This window comes from Pan troglodytes, chromosome 15 (genome assembly GCF_028858775.2).
Source record: "Pan troglodytes isolate AG18354 chromosome 15, NHGRI_mPanTro3-v2.0_pri, whole genome shotgun sequence".
NCBI classification, from domain to species: domain Eukaryota; kingdom Metazoa; phylum Chordata; class Mammalia; order Primates; family Hominidae; genus Pan; species Pan troglodytes.
The window spans coordinates 50,538,145-50,556,338 of NC_072413.2; the positions used below are offsets into that span (position 1 = coordinate 50,538,145).

The window sequence follows — 18,194 nt, forward strand, 5'->3', positions numbered from 1 at the left end:
TAATAAAATGTAAATGTAGAAGAATTATATATGATATATACATACACAGCTCTTATGTACATATCTAATAGTAGATAACAGTATCTTAGAAAAAAGACAAGAATATAAATACAAAAAAATTGCTTAGTAGTAAGTCACAGTAATAATATCCTTATTATAAGTGAAATACTATTTTGTTTATTATTAATAATAGTTGTAACTAGTTCATTTTTCAATTTATAATAAAAATCCGTAAGGTCAAAAGACACAAAATTAGTATGCAAAAATCAATCTTTCATATACTGGTATATATATTATACCTAGGTGTATATATATATGTGTGTGTGTATATATAATACCTATTATATATATTATCTATAATACCTATTATATATATTATCTATAATACCTATTATACATTGTCTATAATACCTTTCTATATATTATCTATATAATATTCTATATAATCTATATAATACCTATTATATATTTTATCTATATAATACCTATTATATATTTTATCTATATAATACCTATTATATATTTTATCTATATAATACCTATTATATATTTTATCTATATAATACCTATTATATATTTTATCTATATAATACCTATTATATAGCAAAGACTTGGAACCAACCCAAACGTCCAACAATGATAGACTGGATTAAGAAAATGTGGCACATATACACCATGGAATACTATGCAGCCATAAAAAATGATGAGTTCATGTCCTCTGTAGGGACATGGATGAAGCTGGAAACCATCATTCTTAGCAAACTATTGCAAGGACAAAAAACCAAACACCGCATGTTCTCACTAATAGGTGGGAATTGAACAATGAGAACATATGGACACAGGAAGGGGAACACACTGGGGCCTCTTGTGGGGTGGGAGGAGGGGGGAGGGATAGCATTAGGAGATATACCTAATGTTAAATGACAAGTTAATGGGTGCAGCACATCAACATGACACAGGTATACATATGTAACAAACCTGCACGTTGTGCACATGTACCCTAAAACTTTAAGTATAATAATAAAAAGAAAAAACAAATACCTACTATATATTATTACATATAATGCCTATTATATATTATATATAATGCCTATTATATATATTATATATAATGCCTATTATATATAATATATAATGCCTATTATATATATTATATATGCCTATTATATATAATATATATAATGCCTATTATATAATATATATAATGCCTATTATATATTGTATATAATGCCTATTATATATGATACCTAGTATATATTATTATATAATAATTATATATACACCTATTATATATATTATTACTATATCTAATAATAAATACCTATTATATATAATATATGATACCTATTATATATTATATATGAATTACATATTATATATAATATACATTATATACATTATATACATAATATACATTATATATAATGTATATTATATATGAATTATATATTACATATTGTAATATATAATTATATTATAATTTATAATTATATAATTATATATTACAATATGTAATATATTTCATATATTATATATTATATATTATTATATATTATAATTATTTTATGTAATTTATTTATATATTATATTTATATATTATATATTTATATATTATATTTATATATTATATATATTTATATTATATATATTTACATATAATTATATATAATATATTTAATATATATTATATATAATTATATATTATATATATTATATATTATTTATAATATATATTATATATTATAAATTATATATAATTAATTATATAATATATTATATATAATTATATTATATATAATTATATATAATATAATATATAATATATTATAATATATATTATTTTATATATTATTATATATAATTATTATATATTATTATATATATTATAATTATAATCATAATATATTATATATTATAATTATAAGTATAATAATATATAATTATATTATATACATAAATATATAAATATATAATATATAATTATAATATATATAAATATAATTATATATTATATATAATATATATTATATATAATTATAATATATATAAATATAATTATATATTATATATAATATATATTATATATAATTATATATATTATATATTATTATATATAATATGTAGTATATATATGTGTGTGTATATACATATATATAAAAAAACCTAGGTATATATATGTGTATATATGTTAGACCTCTTGTATAATAGATAAGATGTATATTTCTTATATATATAAGAACACATCAGTATATGTCTGTATACGTCAGTATGTCTCTGTGTATTAGAAGATAACAGAAGAAAAAATTCATTTACAATAGAAAAAAAGATATAAAATCTCCAGTAATAAATTTAAGTATGCAGGCATATATTTTTAAAAAGCATTAAAACACTACTAGAATCAAAAGAATGAAAAGACAAGCCACAAACTGGCTTGTCTGGGAGAAAATACTTGTGAAAAATATATCTGATGAAGCACTGTTACCCAAAATATACAAAACTCAACAAGAAAACAAACAACCCAATTAAAAAATGAACCAAAGACCTTGACCTCATCACAGATAGACAGATGGAAAATAAGCATATGAAAACATCCTCCACATCATATGTCATCAGGGAAATGCAAATTAAAACAACAAAGAGATACCACTATATACCTATTATGCTAGCCAAAATATGGAACACTGAGAACACTGACAAGGATGTGGAACAACAGGAACTTTCATTCATTGCTGGTGGGAATGCGAAATGGTACAGCCACTTTGGAAGGCAGCTAGCAACGTTTTATAAAACTAAACATAATCTTACCATACAGTCCAGCAATCACACTCCTTTCGTATTTACCGAAAGGAGTTGGAAACTTAGGACCACACAAAAACCTAAATATGGATGTTAATAGCAACTTCATTTATAATTGCCAAAACTTGGCAACCAAGATGTCTTTCAGTAGGTCAATGGTTAAACTGTGATATATCCATTCAGTGGAATATTATTCAGTGATTTAAAAAATGAACTATCAAGCCATGAAAAGACATGCAGAAACCTTAAATGCATATTACTAAGTGCAAGAAGCCAAGATGAAAAGGCTACATGCTGTATGATTCCAACTGTATCACATCCGGAAAAGACAAAACTACAAAGATAGTAAAAAGATCAGTGGTTTGTAGGGGAGAGAGGAAGGGATGAATAGTTAGGCACAGAGCATTTTGGGGGCAGTGAATCTATTCTGTATGATACTAATGGTAGAAATGTGTCATACATTTGTCAAAACTTATAGAATGTAGAACACAAAGAGTGAAACTTGAATGTAAACTATGTACTTTAGTCAATAATATGTCAATATTGGTTCATCAATTGTAACAACTATACCACACTAATGCAAAATGTTAATAATAGGGAAAATTATATATAAAGGAGGAGATATACTGGGATTTCCTGTACTATCTGCTCAAATTTCTGTAAATTTTTCAAGTTTCTGTACATCTAAAACTGCTCAAAGTCTAAGACTTTGTTTCTTAAAAATCCCAAAAATGGGTGAATTCATTTATAACAATGGAATAAGGGAAAGGTAGTACAACTTAAAATCCAGAAGTCAAAAAAGAAAAAATAAATTTGACCACATAATTTTTTGAAGAACACAATAGGGAAATTCAAAAGACAAATGAAAAACTTCAAAAATTTTTACAGTTTGTGCTTTATATAAGGAGAGCTCCTAGAAATTAACAAAAGTAAAGTTTAAGCTGAGTGCGGTGGTATGCACCTGTACTCCCAGTTATTCCAGAGGCTGAGGTGGGAGGATCCCTTCAGGTTAGGAGTTTGAGGCCACAGTGTGATATAATTGCACCTGTGAATTGCCAATTCACTCAAGCCTGGGGAATACAGCAAGACCCCATCTCAAAATAAATCAAGTTTAAAACATAATTTAAAAATGGACAAAAGTTGTCAAGCAACAGTTCAAATCTTTTTTTTTTTTTTTTTTTTTTTTGAGACAGAGTCTCACTCTGTCACCCAGGTTGGAGTGCAGTGGCGCGATCTCAGCTCACTGCAAGCTCCACCTCCCGGATTCACACCATTCTCCTGCCTCAGCCTTCCGAGTAGCTGGGACTACAGGTGCCCACCACCACGCCCGGCTAATTTTTTGTATTTTTAGTAGAGACAGGGTTTCACCGTGTTAGCCAGGATGGTCTCAATCTCCTGACCTCGTGATCTGACCACCTCGGCCTCCCAAAGTGCTGAGATTACAGGCGTGAGCCACCGCACCCGGCCAGTTCAAATCTATTTTTATGAGTAGTATGCAACTGTAAGAGTACAACAGACAAAAAAAAAAAACTGCTAACCAGGAACTGGGTATTTCAAACTGATGGTTTTAGCATCCAAAAGTAAGAAGATAGGTTGTTCCTCATGGCAATTTGCAAGGTACAGCTAAGGGACAGCATACTGTTTGGCATAGTTCTTTAACATTGTAAATATCGTTACTGGGAAATTTTATAAAACACTGTATTACATAAGTCATTTTCTCACATTTTAAACAAAAATGAGGACACTGCCTCTTTGGAATTCTACTTCCTTGATATTTATTTTTTTTCTCTCCGTTTCTTCTCTTAAATGGTGGTATTGCCCTAGGATGCTCCCTGGCTGACCTATATGTTGACAACACCTGGATGTACACTGCTCTGGGGCTCAAACTCCTATAGATGCCTGACTGAGGCATGATGGACTTTCCACTTGCTAAAGTAGACTCATATTCTGTAAATTTGCTCTTCTTCCTTGCCTATTTCAGATGGTGATCAGACTAGATCTGGGTAGCATGAGGTAGGAAAGAAGAGATCGAGAATTAACAAGTTTGTAGTTCTACTGTTACCAAATTAACCATTACCAAGTCCAGCTAATTTCACCTCCTAAGCATTAAAAAGAAAATCCCCCCTTTGCTGTATCTACTCTACCTCCCTAGATTATACAACGGTCACAGAATGGTTTATACATGTGCTCAAACCCCATAGACATATCTCACATCCACCAGAAAGATCTCTCAAATACTAATCTGATCACATCACTTGCCTGCCTACAGCTCTTTGCTGGGCAATCAGGTGTTAAAGTAGTCAATCAGAACAACAAGCCAAACTAAAAGTAATAATCAAGGTTTCATTTACTTACTAGGAAAGTGCAAACAAGATGCAAAAAAGAGAGGTGCTGGCTCAACAATGTTAAATTTTTCATCCCTTGGAATGACCACAGGCAAGGGTCAGGTGGATACAGTGCAGACACAAGGTATCATCTCATTCCAAGGAGTCCCAAACAACAGGCCCCACTTCTTTATGGACCCATGGACTTGAGGGAACAAAAGGGGTGTGGGGTAAGAGCGGAAAGGCCCTGACTCAAAGATAAGAAAAGCACCTTAGTCAAGGGCTCTGGTAAGGAGGCCTCAAAATGGAGGTAGCGGGGCTAGGAATGCAGATGCACATATAAGCATAGGGGCCTGAAGGATTAGGAGAGGAATAGGCCTATGTCCTTGACCTCAATTTTCTCTAGAAAACTGCAATGTACTGCTTATGTGCCAAGTGTGGTATGGTGAGGGCAGCTTCCCCCTGTGAGGTTTGTCAGGCATAGCCTTGGAATATTGCATATGATCAGGCCTGAAAGATCACATAAGGATTTTGGCCTACAGCTGGACTCCTCACTTTTCAGTGGTTACCCAAAAGCCTAAACTTATACAGAGGGAAAACAAAAATTCCCTTCCTCTGACCCCATGTCTACTTTTCTACTCTTATCTCCTGCTTCACATTTTATACTCTGGCAAAACCACCACCTTCTCCCAACTACTTCTAACCTCTATGACAAGCTTGTCCAACCTGTGGCTCATGGGCTGCATGCAGCTCAGGACAGCTTTGAATATGGCCCAACACAAATTCGTAAACTTTCTTAAAACATTATGAGATGTTTTTGCAATTTTTTTTAAGCTCGTCAGCTATCATTAGTGTACTTTATGTGTGGACCAAGACAATTCTTCTTCCGATGTGGCCCAGGGAAGCCAAAAAAAAGATTGAACATGGCTGTTGTATGCCTTTGTTACAAAGTTCCTCTTGCTTTTCTCACCTTCCCCTTCTTCACCAAGCACTTACCCTTTAACATTCATCCCAACTGCCACTTCCTTCAGGAAGCCCACTTAATAAATATCCACCCTCATTCTAGACATGAATAACTACTCCCTTCTCTGTGGATCCATTAGCCCTTATGCATACATACTTCTACTATTTTACTTATCACATATTAATAATATTTTCTGTTTGTCTGTGCAACACTAAATTCCTACAGAACAGAAGCCACATCCTATTCTGTTTTTTATAGCCAATGTCTAACAAGTGTCTGGCACACAGCAGGAACATGGGGAATAATCTATTTGTGGAATTCGTGTTCTATAAATCAGCATTAGTACAGCACTAAGAACAGGACACTACTAAAGCAGGACTGAATGAGCTGAGCCTCACGGAGTAACCAGTTTAGATAACAGGGTCCTCGGTCCTCTCCATATCTAGGGCCAGCTATTTCAAAACCACTTTGTCATCAAGTTGTTCAATGTGGATATGCCACTCCAGGATTTGGTGTCAAATTTGGATTCATTCTTTATGAAAAGACTTCTTTTTCTGTTTCTTCACCCCCATTTCTGGGTCAAAGATAGTCATCAGGTATCCACCGGAAAAACAGCTGCTAACTAGTAAGCTTCCTGAGAACAAATGTCATATCTATTACTTGGACTTTTTGCTAAGCTTCACAGAACCCCCACCATCAAGATAGCTACCCCTCTGTCCCAGGAAAGGGATTCCAAGGAATTCCTTCCTCAAAAGACCATCTTCACTCATTACGATTGGCTCCTTAGTCTACAAGTATCAGGGCCCATGGTTGTCAGGAATTTCTAAAGGCCTTTTGTTAACATATTATTGGGACTGGAACATTTGTAAAGTGATAAGCACAACTTTTCACCTGTAAGTTTTGAATTTCCAGGAGTTAAACTACCAATTTTTGTAGGTGAGAGAGGAAGAGGAGACCCAAGCAGAAAAAGACAGCCAATGTCAGCAAAGGTCTTAGTGGACAACAGGCTTATAACATTAAATTAGAAAAGTCCATGTAAACCTGTGTCCTTAACAAGTCATATTTTCTAGCTCTGTTACCAAAGAGAATATCAGACTTAATTCAGGGGAAGAGTCCAAGAATGGACCCCAGATAGACCTAAATACCAGGCCTGGAGATTCCAGGCCAGAAAACTTAAACTTTCTCTCAGTAAACACTGAGGTATGTGTTGGGACAAACTCTTTCTGTACTAACTGAGCAAGCCCAGAGCTAGAGAATCCAGAAAGAAACCCAGCTGGGATAAGAAGAAAGCCAGGTACTTTAAAAATCCCAGTGAGAATAACAAAGATGAGTGGTGCATGCCTATAGGTCCCAGCTACTCGGGAGGCTGAGGTGGGAGGATCGCTTGAGCCTGGGAGGTGGAGGTTGCAGTAAGCCAATATCACGCCACTGTGCTCCAGCCTGGGAGACAAAGTGAGACTCCATCTCAAAACAAAAAACAAAACAAAAAAAAACAAAGATGAGCTTCCTACCTGGTACTATGGTCTAAATGTTTATGTCTCCCCAAAATTCATATGTTGAAATCCTAACTGCCAGTATGATGATATTAGGAGGTTATAAGGGCAGAGCCCTCATGAATATTAGTGCCCTAATAAAAGAGACCCTGAGAGAGCTCCTTTATCCCTTTCATCATGTGAGGACACAGGGAAAAGATGACCAGCTATAAACCAGGGGCCCTCACCCAACACCAAATCTGCCAGTACTTTGATCTTGGACGTCCCAGATTCCATAACTGTGAAAAATAAATTTCACAGTTGTTTATAAGCTACCCAGTTTCATTGTTGTTTATAAGCTACCCAGTCTACTGTATTTTGTTATAGCAGCCTGAACAGACTAAGATACCTGGCAAAATCCTCGCTCCTCCAGTTAGACCTCACTCGATGTGGTTTTGTTGAGTCATCTCCTACTCTTATAAAAGTATCTCCATGTTTCTGTATCCTTTGCCATTAAAAAAATTTTTAGATCCTCGATGTGGGAAGATAGATTAGTAATTTGTGTTAAATTGTTGCCTACAAATATAATGTTAAAACCCTGAAATATTTTAATGAATTGTGGTTATTTAAAATGAAATCAACAGATAAGTAACAAGTAAACAAATGAATGTGTAGCCCCTGTACTTACAAGAGAACATGGGCGACAATGGCATTCACATCAAACAAGGTGTCAGTAGGGAATTCTCTGAGCAATATGTTGCCCCTATAAAAAGTTTAAAAACATATTAATATTGAAAAATACAAAAAACATTTCCTTAGAATTCAATTTACTTGTCTATCAAATACATTAGCTTATAAGGTCTTTGATGTTACAGCTGTGTCTTGTCCACATACTCCACATACCTACCAGCGTCCTGGCACATAGTACATTCTCAATAAATATATTAACTTTGAAAAGCCTAGGCTCTGTACCTGGCAAAAAGGCTAGAAAAAAATAGGAGTCCAAACAAGGATTCCTACCAGTCTCCCCAACTCACAATCACACACACACACACACACACACACACACACACACTCCCCAAATTGGGCTGGGAAGAAGGCAAGAAGGAAAAAGAAGTGTCCTCAGAAGGTCCCTGAGGAAACAGGACCTCTCCCCACTTCTTCGGCCAAATCCCAAGGATTTGAGAAACCTCAGGTAGATCAAACCCAAGTGCAGAGAGATTGGCAGATCTCTCAAAAATAAAGCACATTTATTTCACACCCAAATGTGGACCTGACATATCTACCCAGAACATTAAATTTGGTAAGCACTTGCTTACCAGGCATTTGTTGTAGGAGTTTACACAAGAGCCTCACAAACAACCTTGTGATGTAGGTATTACTCTCTGTTTTATAAATAAGGAAGTTAAAGTACTGAGAGGTTAGATAACAAATCTATTACTTGGACTTTTGGTTAAGCTTTACATGATCCCCCCTACATATGACTTTATTCTAGCTCAGTGATATTTTACATATTTGAATATTCTAGAAGTATAGCTTTGTATTTGTCCAGCACACTCAGGAAAATAGCTTACTTGAATAAATATGCTTTCATCAAATCCTTTTCTTTTCCACAGTATCTTGATATTTCTTCTTTGACACAATTAACCTTTAAAAGAGTATACTTAAGTTTTAGCATATATATCAAAAGGTCAAGTTTCTTGGTTGGGGAAACAAGAAGGAGAATTAAATATTACAGTTTGTTGCAGGTCAAATTTTGTATTTTATGTTTTTTTCTGATTTGTATGCTATAATTGTTCACATATTCAAGTGCATGAGATAACCCAGAGAAAGGCACTATTTCTGAATTCAGTCTCATGGAACAAGTATGTGGTAACCACGTAGAAAAGGAAGGACACATTTAAGGCAAGACAAAAAGTATGAGCAATAGCCAGGAAGCACAAAAGTGAGTGCTAACTTGGGATGATGAAAGCATCTCAGCAAGTGGAACACAGAGATAGCAGATACTGCTGGTTTCCCACCCAAAATCCATCCTTCCCTTTTGTTTACTAACAGAACTTTGCTAAAAGCAAGTGTTTCATTAAAAGGCTTTCCCAACCTCCCCAACAGCCTGCAATGGCTAAATGGTGTTTGGAGGAGTCACTGGGCTGAAACTGCTAAAAGGCTCTTAAAAGTGGGCTGACTGATACTTTTGCTCTTTTCACTCCTTCTTGACCAAAAATAGGTAAGACAGCTGAAGTACCAACAGCAATCATGGACCATAAGGCATCTTTAAAGAAGCTACTTGCAAAGAATGGTACAACAGAAAGAATGAACTAAGTCAATGATGATGTCAGAGCAGCCATACCAGCCCTGGATAGCTTATAATCTGAACTCTAAGTGAAAAAAATATATAATAACAATCTTGGCAACAACATGAAGATAAATAGAAGGCAAAAGAACACAAAGATAAGGAGAGTTTAAAAGAATATCACATTAGCGTAGGTCATGGATGACTTGGATGAGAAGTAAAGCCAAAAAGGACAGAAGACATACAAAAGGCTTTTTACAAATACAATACATACAACTAGGGGGAAGACTGAGCATGTACATGCAGATTGAGATAGAGGAAGAGAGGAAAGAGAAAAAAAGAATGAAGGGGTTTCTAGATGGGGCAAATGGAGAGCCACCAATGTTAACTAACCAAAACTAAGGCTAGAAGAATAGTTATTTTGTTTTGCATTTGGTAAGGCTTTTGTTTCTCTTAAGAGGGGGTTTTCCTGTTGTTCAATTTAATTTTAATGGGATTTGAGGAAGAAGAAGAAGAACTGGGGAAGCAACATTTGTTTAAAAGGCTACAAAACAGGAACTAACACTAAGAAACGAGAAATAGAGAATCAGAATTAAAGTCGGACTATAACCATAACCAAAAAGTAAATTTTAATATATGTAATTTAAAAAATTTTTTAAGTTACAGCATAAGGATGGTTGGTATTATGACAATAGATGTGTCCATTCATTCATCAATTCAAAATATATTTGAACATCTACCATGTCAGTCACTGTTCTAGTCACTTTGGGTACAGGTAAGTTCCAAATAAAAATATTTAGCTTTAGAACAATGTAAGGTAGAGACAAGTTGAAAACTAATTAATATGTAGTGTTAAGTCCTATAAATAAAAAAATTGTAAGGGAATAGCATGTGATAGGGCATTTTAGAGAGGTAATCAAGGAAGGCTTCTCTGAAAAAGTGACATTTGCACAAAGAACTGAAGAAATGCAGTAATGCATAAAAATATACAAATAAGTATAAGAGATGAGTTCTAAGCAGAGGGGAAAATATCTGCAAAGGCCCTGTGGTTAACAGCACCTCCAGCAGGTTCAAATAACAGAAAGATGACCACTATGTATTAAGAACGAACTGAACAAAGTGGAGGGTCAGAAAATGAGATCAGAGACAAAGCCAGTGTCCACAACACTCAAAAGTTTCTATTTGATCATAATTGGAATGAAAGGACTTTCGCAGCATGGTAGTGATGTATCCTGATACATCTGGCTACATATAGAGAAGAGTCTGTCATGGGACAAAGTGAAGGAAGAAAGGCCAATTATTAGGAGGCTATTGTGGTTTCCCCAATGAGAAGAGATGGCAGGAAGAAGTAAAAATGAAGGTATAGGAAGTGGTCAGATTTGAAAAGTTCTCATAGTAGAACCAAGTAGTAGATGGATTACTTATGAGAGAAAGAAAAGTCAAGGATGACAGAGCTTTTTGTTTAAAATCTACTTTGATACACTAGATTTCTTCTGGTTATCACTTGTATAATATATCTTTTTTTTCCTTCCTTTACTTTGAAGATTTCTGAAACCCTTATTTTGGATGCATTTCTAAATATCATTGGTTAGGGAAACAAGAAGGAGAATTAAACATTACAGCTTGTTTCAGGTCAAATTTTGTACTTTACGTTTTTTTTCTGATTTGTATGCTATAATTGCTCACATATTCAAGTGCATGAGATAACCCAGAGAAAGGCACTATTTCCGAATTCAATCTTATGGAACAAGTAGGTGGTAACCAGGTAGAAAAGGAAGGACACATTTAAGGCAAGACATATAGCCCTAAATAGCATACAGCTTTCTTGGGTTATTGTATCCAGCTTGACATTCATTGTCTTGACTAGAATACATAGCCCATTTCTATTTTAGCATTTTCTTCATCCTGCCTCTTGCTATCTTCTGAAAACAATCTTAAATGCTGCTTTTTGTGAAGTCTTTCCCAATACCATCTGTGACTTTCCACCTCAAAAATCAAATATAGGCTTTCTTTCCTTTAAACTTCAATGGGCTAGGCGTGGTGGCTCATGCCTGTAATCCCAGCACTTTGGGAGGCTGAGGCAGGAGGAACACCCGAAGTCAGGAGTTTGAGACCAGCCTGACCAATATGGTGAAACCCCATCTCTACTAAAACTACAAAAATTAGCCAGGCATGGTGGCATGTGCCTGTAGTCCCAGCTACTCGGGAGGCTGAGACAGGTGAATTGCTTGAACCCAGGAGGCAGAGGTTGCAGTGAGCCAAGATGGCGCCACTGCACTCCAGCCTGGGTGACAGAGCAAGACTCGGTCTCAAAAAAAAGAAGAAAAAAAACTTCTATGGCACTTTATTTGTATCTCTCCTATTACAATGATCAGGTTCTGCTAGTTATTAAAATGACTTGTGAATGTGTTTTATCCTCCTTATTTAGGATATAAACTCTCCAAAGAAAAGGACAGGGGCTTAGTCATCTTTCTATCCAAAAGAAGATTAAATATGGTAAGCTCATTTCTATCTCACAAATATTTACTCAGCACTGAGTGGTGGGAACTGAGCTAGGCACTCAACAAAGGTTTATCTCATTTGCCACTATCTCCTTTCTAGATAGAGCTCAGCATTCTCACTGTAAAAATCAGGAGTTTCCGGCCGGGTGCAGTGGCTCATGCCTGTAATCCCAGAATTTTGGGAGGCCAAGGCGGGTGGATCACCTGAGGTCAGGAGTTCGAGACCAGCCTGGCCAATACGGTGAAATCCCATCTCTACTAAAAATACAAAAATTAGCCAGACATCGTGGCACACGCCTGTAATCCTAGCTACTGGGGAGGCTGAGGCAAGAGAATCACTTGAACCTGGGAGGCGGAGGTTGCAGTGAGCCGAGATTGTCCCATTGCACTCCAGCCTGGGCGACAAGAGCAAAACTCTGTCTCAAAAAAAAAAAAAATCAGGAGTTTCAGTTATGTTAGTCCATAAGGGCAACAGCTTGGGCATGAACCTTAGCATTCCATTCAAGTTACTATATGCATAGTTATTAGCGACAGTCTACCAGTTACTAAACAGTATGATTATCCCTTTTGAGTTTCCTACCAACCTACTACTTCATTTCTAAGTTTCAATTTAAAATTTTATTCAGAGATCCTTGGAGATGATTGCCATTATCACTCTAGAGTGAAATCAGTTGTTCAAAGTTAATTGAGATCTCTATACATACAGAATTGACACATTTAAAAAATAGATATTTTTTAAAGGTATACAGCCAATGTTAGTCAATGTTTCTATGCTGTCTGCTCTGGGAACTCTAGCTGCAGAGACCAAGAGCGACCATAGCCATCTTTTAGAAGAGGAAGGCTAATGAATTAAGAAAAAATGTACACAGAAAGTCAGGTAGACATTAACCAGAAAGAATTTAGTATCACTGGGTTACCCCTCATTCAGTTGTCTGATATATAAATTCTAAGTTTAAATTAAATGAAAGGCTTACATATCTATCTAATCCATGATGCATGTGGAAATTTTCTATAATACTGTATGGCAAATTTGAACATTTTTTGAGAAAAAAATTAAATATGTAATGTTGAGTCGTTATAACTTTGTTCTAAAAATAAATGCGAAAAAGTGAAACATAAACAATTATAAAGACTTAGAAGAACAGAAAAAAATTATTTGGTTACCTCCATTTTGTTACTTCAGTTTGTGCTAATAAAAATTTAAAAACAGCTGAATTGTGGCTACCTATTATGAAATATTCATTAGGCAAAACAAAACAGAACAAAAACCTAACTATAGGTTTGAAAAATGATACCATGGGCCCAATAGAATGGTTTATAACATAAAGTTAAATTCTAAGCTAAAAATTTTTAAACAGCTTTTTGTCCCCTCTATATACAGTATGTTATGCAATAACCTGAAACTATCTTTCTGGGATTCTGTTTATTCTTATGAAAAAAATATATTTCCAGTTTGGAAAAAGATATGAAATGGAAGTATTTTAAGATATTCAATCTTAAGCCATAAAGTTGTAAGATGTTCGTCACTAATATTTTAGTAACATAAATATCTTTCTACCTTGGCAACTGAAATTCCATAGTCCTGCAGAGGTCTAACAGCCTCATTCAGTTCTTCAAGAAATACAGATGTTCTTGGGGAATCTAAAATAACAAATGTTTCATGAATGTTTATGAATTGCCCCTTAAAAATGAATTTTAAAATCTGCAAACACAGAATAGATTCATTTGTCCAACTAGCATGCAACAACAAATAACTAAACATATCTCATTACATATTTTCACACCCTTATTTTACTATTGCCTCATTATTCTTATTTGTGTTTTTATCATGATGTACTTTAACTATGTAAATGGACCTTAAAAACTTCCTAAAACAACAATATAATAAATGTTTCGTTTAAACCTAACATTTGGCATTCTTCCTCCAAGTTTAATACCATATACACAACACACATGTACACATACAAAAACTTTCAAAATGATTTTAAAATACCATTTTCTAATCACAATTATAATAAGGGAGCCAACAGAAATGTGTACTCACTTATTAATTCCAAGAATAGTATTTTTAAGACATGAAGACTTGAATTTGACTATTAAAAAAATTATTAGTTATGCTCAATAGTTATATTAGTTAATTCAGTATAATTAACAATACAGCTAAAGCAGGGTATTAATCTAAAGCATTACATTTAAAGTTTTAAAAAACTTAAAATAGTTACACGCTAAAAACATGAGAAAGTATTCTTTCAGATGTTATGTTAGTAGCTAACTCTTATCTAGTGTTTACTATGAACTCAGCATATAAGTAAAATCATTTAATCCTCACAACAAACTATAAAGTACTATTTCTTCTGAACAGATGATGAAAGAAAAACACAGAAAAGCTAAGTGACTTAACCAAGGTCACACCACAGGACAAGCGGCACGGGCCGGATTCAAACCCAGTCAGACATATTATAGTAACAGCTATATAGCACATATTATTAATCTTAACAGAAATTTCCCACTGAACTTACTGATTAAATAGCAATAAAAACATCACAAGAATCATATTAGAATTTTAAAAATACTTACCAGCTTGACAAAAATAAGCTAAAGAGGCTTTTCCTGGTTGCAAGGTACTAAAATATTTCTGAGGACTCAGTTCTGGTAAAGAGTTTACTGTTGGCATGTAAAAAATGCACATTATGACAAAAGAGATCCCAACTCTAAAGACATTGAAGCCGGAAAACATTATCAGCTGCAGTTGTATCTGAGCGGATTTTGTCTGTTTTTTCACTGCTGTGTTCTGTTTCCTAAGACAACACCTGGCACAGAGAAGGTATTCAACAAGAGTTTGTTGAATGAATTTGTTAAATGAATGAATGAAGTAAAATCTACAAAAAGAAAGTCATTAGTCACATCATTTGATTTTGCTAGTACTTTACTATATCATAAAAATTTGAGGGGGGACAATATATAACAACATTGACTTGAAAATACTATTGATTTTTCATACTTGCAAAAGATATCAAAACTACCTAGAAAATGCTCAATTTAGTAGAGTATGTTAAGCTAATTGTCATTTTAAAGGGTTCTAAAATTAATTCTCAAACATTAACCAATCCATTTTTTAATTGGGCATTTTGTTTTTCTTTACCTATAGTTGATTATAAGAAATAATCGAATAATTATTTAATACCATTTAGATGGGAGTGAGACATCCAAAATATGCCTAATATGTTTACTTTTACTTTAAATTCCTTAGAAGAAATCTATTAAAACAATGGAAGAACATTCCTTCTAAATATACATAATTTGTAATGCCTAACCCTTAGATTTCTCTATACTGCTTAAAAATTTAAATATCTTTTTCAACTCATACTTTAATTCAATTCTATGTTCTGAAATCAAATTTGTTCTAGATATCCTCCTCTTATCTTCTTTCTTGGCGTACTTACTTCCATGCTGTCCTCTGTATCTGCTGTTAATTCTTTGTTTTCTATTTTGCTACTTTCAAATTTTTCTTGAACAACTTCAAGAAGTTTTCTACTGATGATCTATGTTATCTACATTTAAAAGAAGAAAGTTTAGAAAAATTAGTATAATATAAAAACAGTCATAGCTGTAGGTGAAAATTTTGTTTCAGTATTTTTAAAATTTCAAACAGGACCCATCTCTTTCAAATGCAAGCTCACTATCTCAAAATAGGCAATAGGAAAAAACAGCAATAGATTATTTCTATATACTCATAAGGATAAAAGTAGAATTTTTCAGCAAAGAATAAAATAATAAAGAATTTGAAATGTATGAAAAATCATATTAAATTGAGTATTTACTCTGCTCATTCAATATTATCAATAAGCACATAATGTCTCTAACAAGCCAGTGTTCCTGAAAAAAAAAATGAAGTAATTACTCATTGGTTATTTCCTAATAATTCTGTTCTTCAGAGGCAGTATATATCAAACAGTGAAAAAATTTGCCATCAATTTTTAATAATGAGTCAAGAGTTCAAAAACTCAAAGTAAAATGAGAAGCAAGAACTATAAGAGGTATATAAAAATGCAATTTTAATGACATAATTAAGGGGTATCATTGACATTAAAATTGATTATACATTATAACCATTTTAAACCAGCCTATTTTAAAGCTACTTTATATTAATAGGGATGTTTTAAAATAGGTCATCCACTATTTTCTTCATATTCTGGAGAAAATGCATGCATTTCTGAGGCTAAGAGAATAACTATGTAACATTCATTACTATATATGAAATAACTATAACCTAATTAAACTGTACAACATGAAAAGCACAGGTGAAAGATTCCAGTATAGAATATCATCTTTCCTGGCCTCCAGGTTATAATTTAACCATTTTAACACTAAATTGGACATCAGTGTTAACATATTATTACTCTTTTCCCCTAGAATGTATTTTGTAGCACCAAAGGTCTAACCATACAGCCAATGCTTAAATACTTTCCCATATTTCCTATCTCGTTGGCCAAACAAGATTATATATGTGAAAGCACTGTGCTTTTAATCGGTTAGAGACATTGGTGATTGTTCTTACATGTTTAGAGTTAGGAACTCAGTAATAATCTCTGTAGTTTGTTCCATCTATGGTAAGATTTGATTATTTTAAAAATTACTTAAAGCAAAGAATACCGCACGGGTCAGCTAGAAGTAGAATTTATGTCTTCATAATGAAATAAATACTGAATAATGATTTAACCAAAACCATAACAACTGTTGAGAGAAAGGGAAGATAGAAAATAAGGAAACATGCAGCTAGGGTGGGAAAATAAATGAAAGAGAACTAAATTTTCAACTTTCGCAAAACCAAAAACCAAGTTTATTGAAAATAGGACGGTCAATGCCAAAACAAACAGTGAGCAGTTGAAAGTAATTGGCTCTAAGGAAGAAGAAAGAGGGGAAAGGGAGTAGGGGAAGGATATGTACCTTGTAGGGCCATGGAAGAGTGGACATTTCACATGCATGGAAAATAAAATGCATTTGCTCAGAGACATGCTGTCCTCATAAAAAGATCTTAACTAAAGGCAAGGGAATGTGGGTGGGGAAAGAGAATATCAGCAAGAGCAGAGTGAAAACAAAGATACAAAAGGTACTTGGTGACTTTTTTTTTTTTCTTTTTTTACCTCCAGTAATTAGAAAAGGGAATGAAAAACAATACTTGGCCAGCCATGGTGGCTCACGCTTACAATCCCAGCCCTCTGGGAGGCAGAGGCAGGAAGATCACTTGAGCCTAGGAGTTCAAGAGCAGCCTAGACAACACAGAGACCCTGTCTCTATAAAAAGTAAGAAAAAAAAATTGCCATGCATGGTGGCACACACCTGTAGTCTCAGCTACCAGGGAAGCTAAGTCGGGAGGATCGTGATTGAGGCTGCACTCCAGCCTGGGTGAAAGAGGAAGACCCTGTCTAAAAACAAAACAAATAAACAAACGAACAAACAAAAACTTAATACTACAAAAATCTAGATATCAGAACCAAGTGATGAGTACCTTCAGAGAAATGCGGCCTTGTTACCTCGGTGTGATAGTTCATTACTATAGTTCTAGTTCTCCTTGCAGTTACTAATTACACTTAAGCTCCCTCCATCCTCCACCTCTGGGGGAGTTAGTTACGACCACCAGATGACTTACTGTGGCCAATACAATGTGAGCAAAAGTGGCATCTGTCTCTTTCAGGCAACAGTTTCGGCAGTTAGTGTTAATAAAGCCAGGCTTTACAGTCTTCTGCTGCAGTCAAGAGAAATGCCCAAATGCTGTCTATTCTGTGAGCATGAGCATAACAGAGAACTCCCAGCTAATGTGTAATAAGCATGTGACATAGGAAGAAA

The 18,194-nt window shown here is 34.0% G+C and overlaps 1 protein-coding gene across 3 annotated transcripts in view; it reads right to left on the bottom strand.

Moving 5' to 3' along the window:
* The window catches only part of TXNDC16 (thioredoxin domain containing 16), a 129,026-nt gene that overhangs the window by 104,891 nt on the left and 5,941 nt on the right, over positions 1-18,194 (bottom strand). For 2 of the 3 annotated variants that reach the window (XM_001158742.7, XM_063792911.1), the window contains exons 2-6: positions 15,791-15,898; positions 14,925-15,157; positions 13,906-13,988; positions 9,131-9,204; positions 8,245-8,319 (exon numbers count right to left, since the gene is read on the bottom strand). In XM_001158742.7, the coding sequence (XP_001158742.3) occupies positions 8,245-8,319; positions 9,131-9,204; positions 13,906-13,988; positions 14,925-15,084 (392 nt within the window). In that variant the 5' untranslated portion in view covers positions 15,085-15,157; positions 15,791-15,898. Of the gene's footprint in view, positions 1-8,244; positions 8,320-9,130; positions 9,205-13,905; positions 13,990-14,924; positions 15,158-15,790; positions 15,899-18,194 lie in introns of those variants that run through there. The other variant, XM_009427814.5, reaches the window with a different exon arrangement.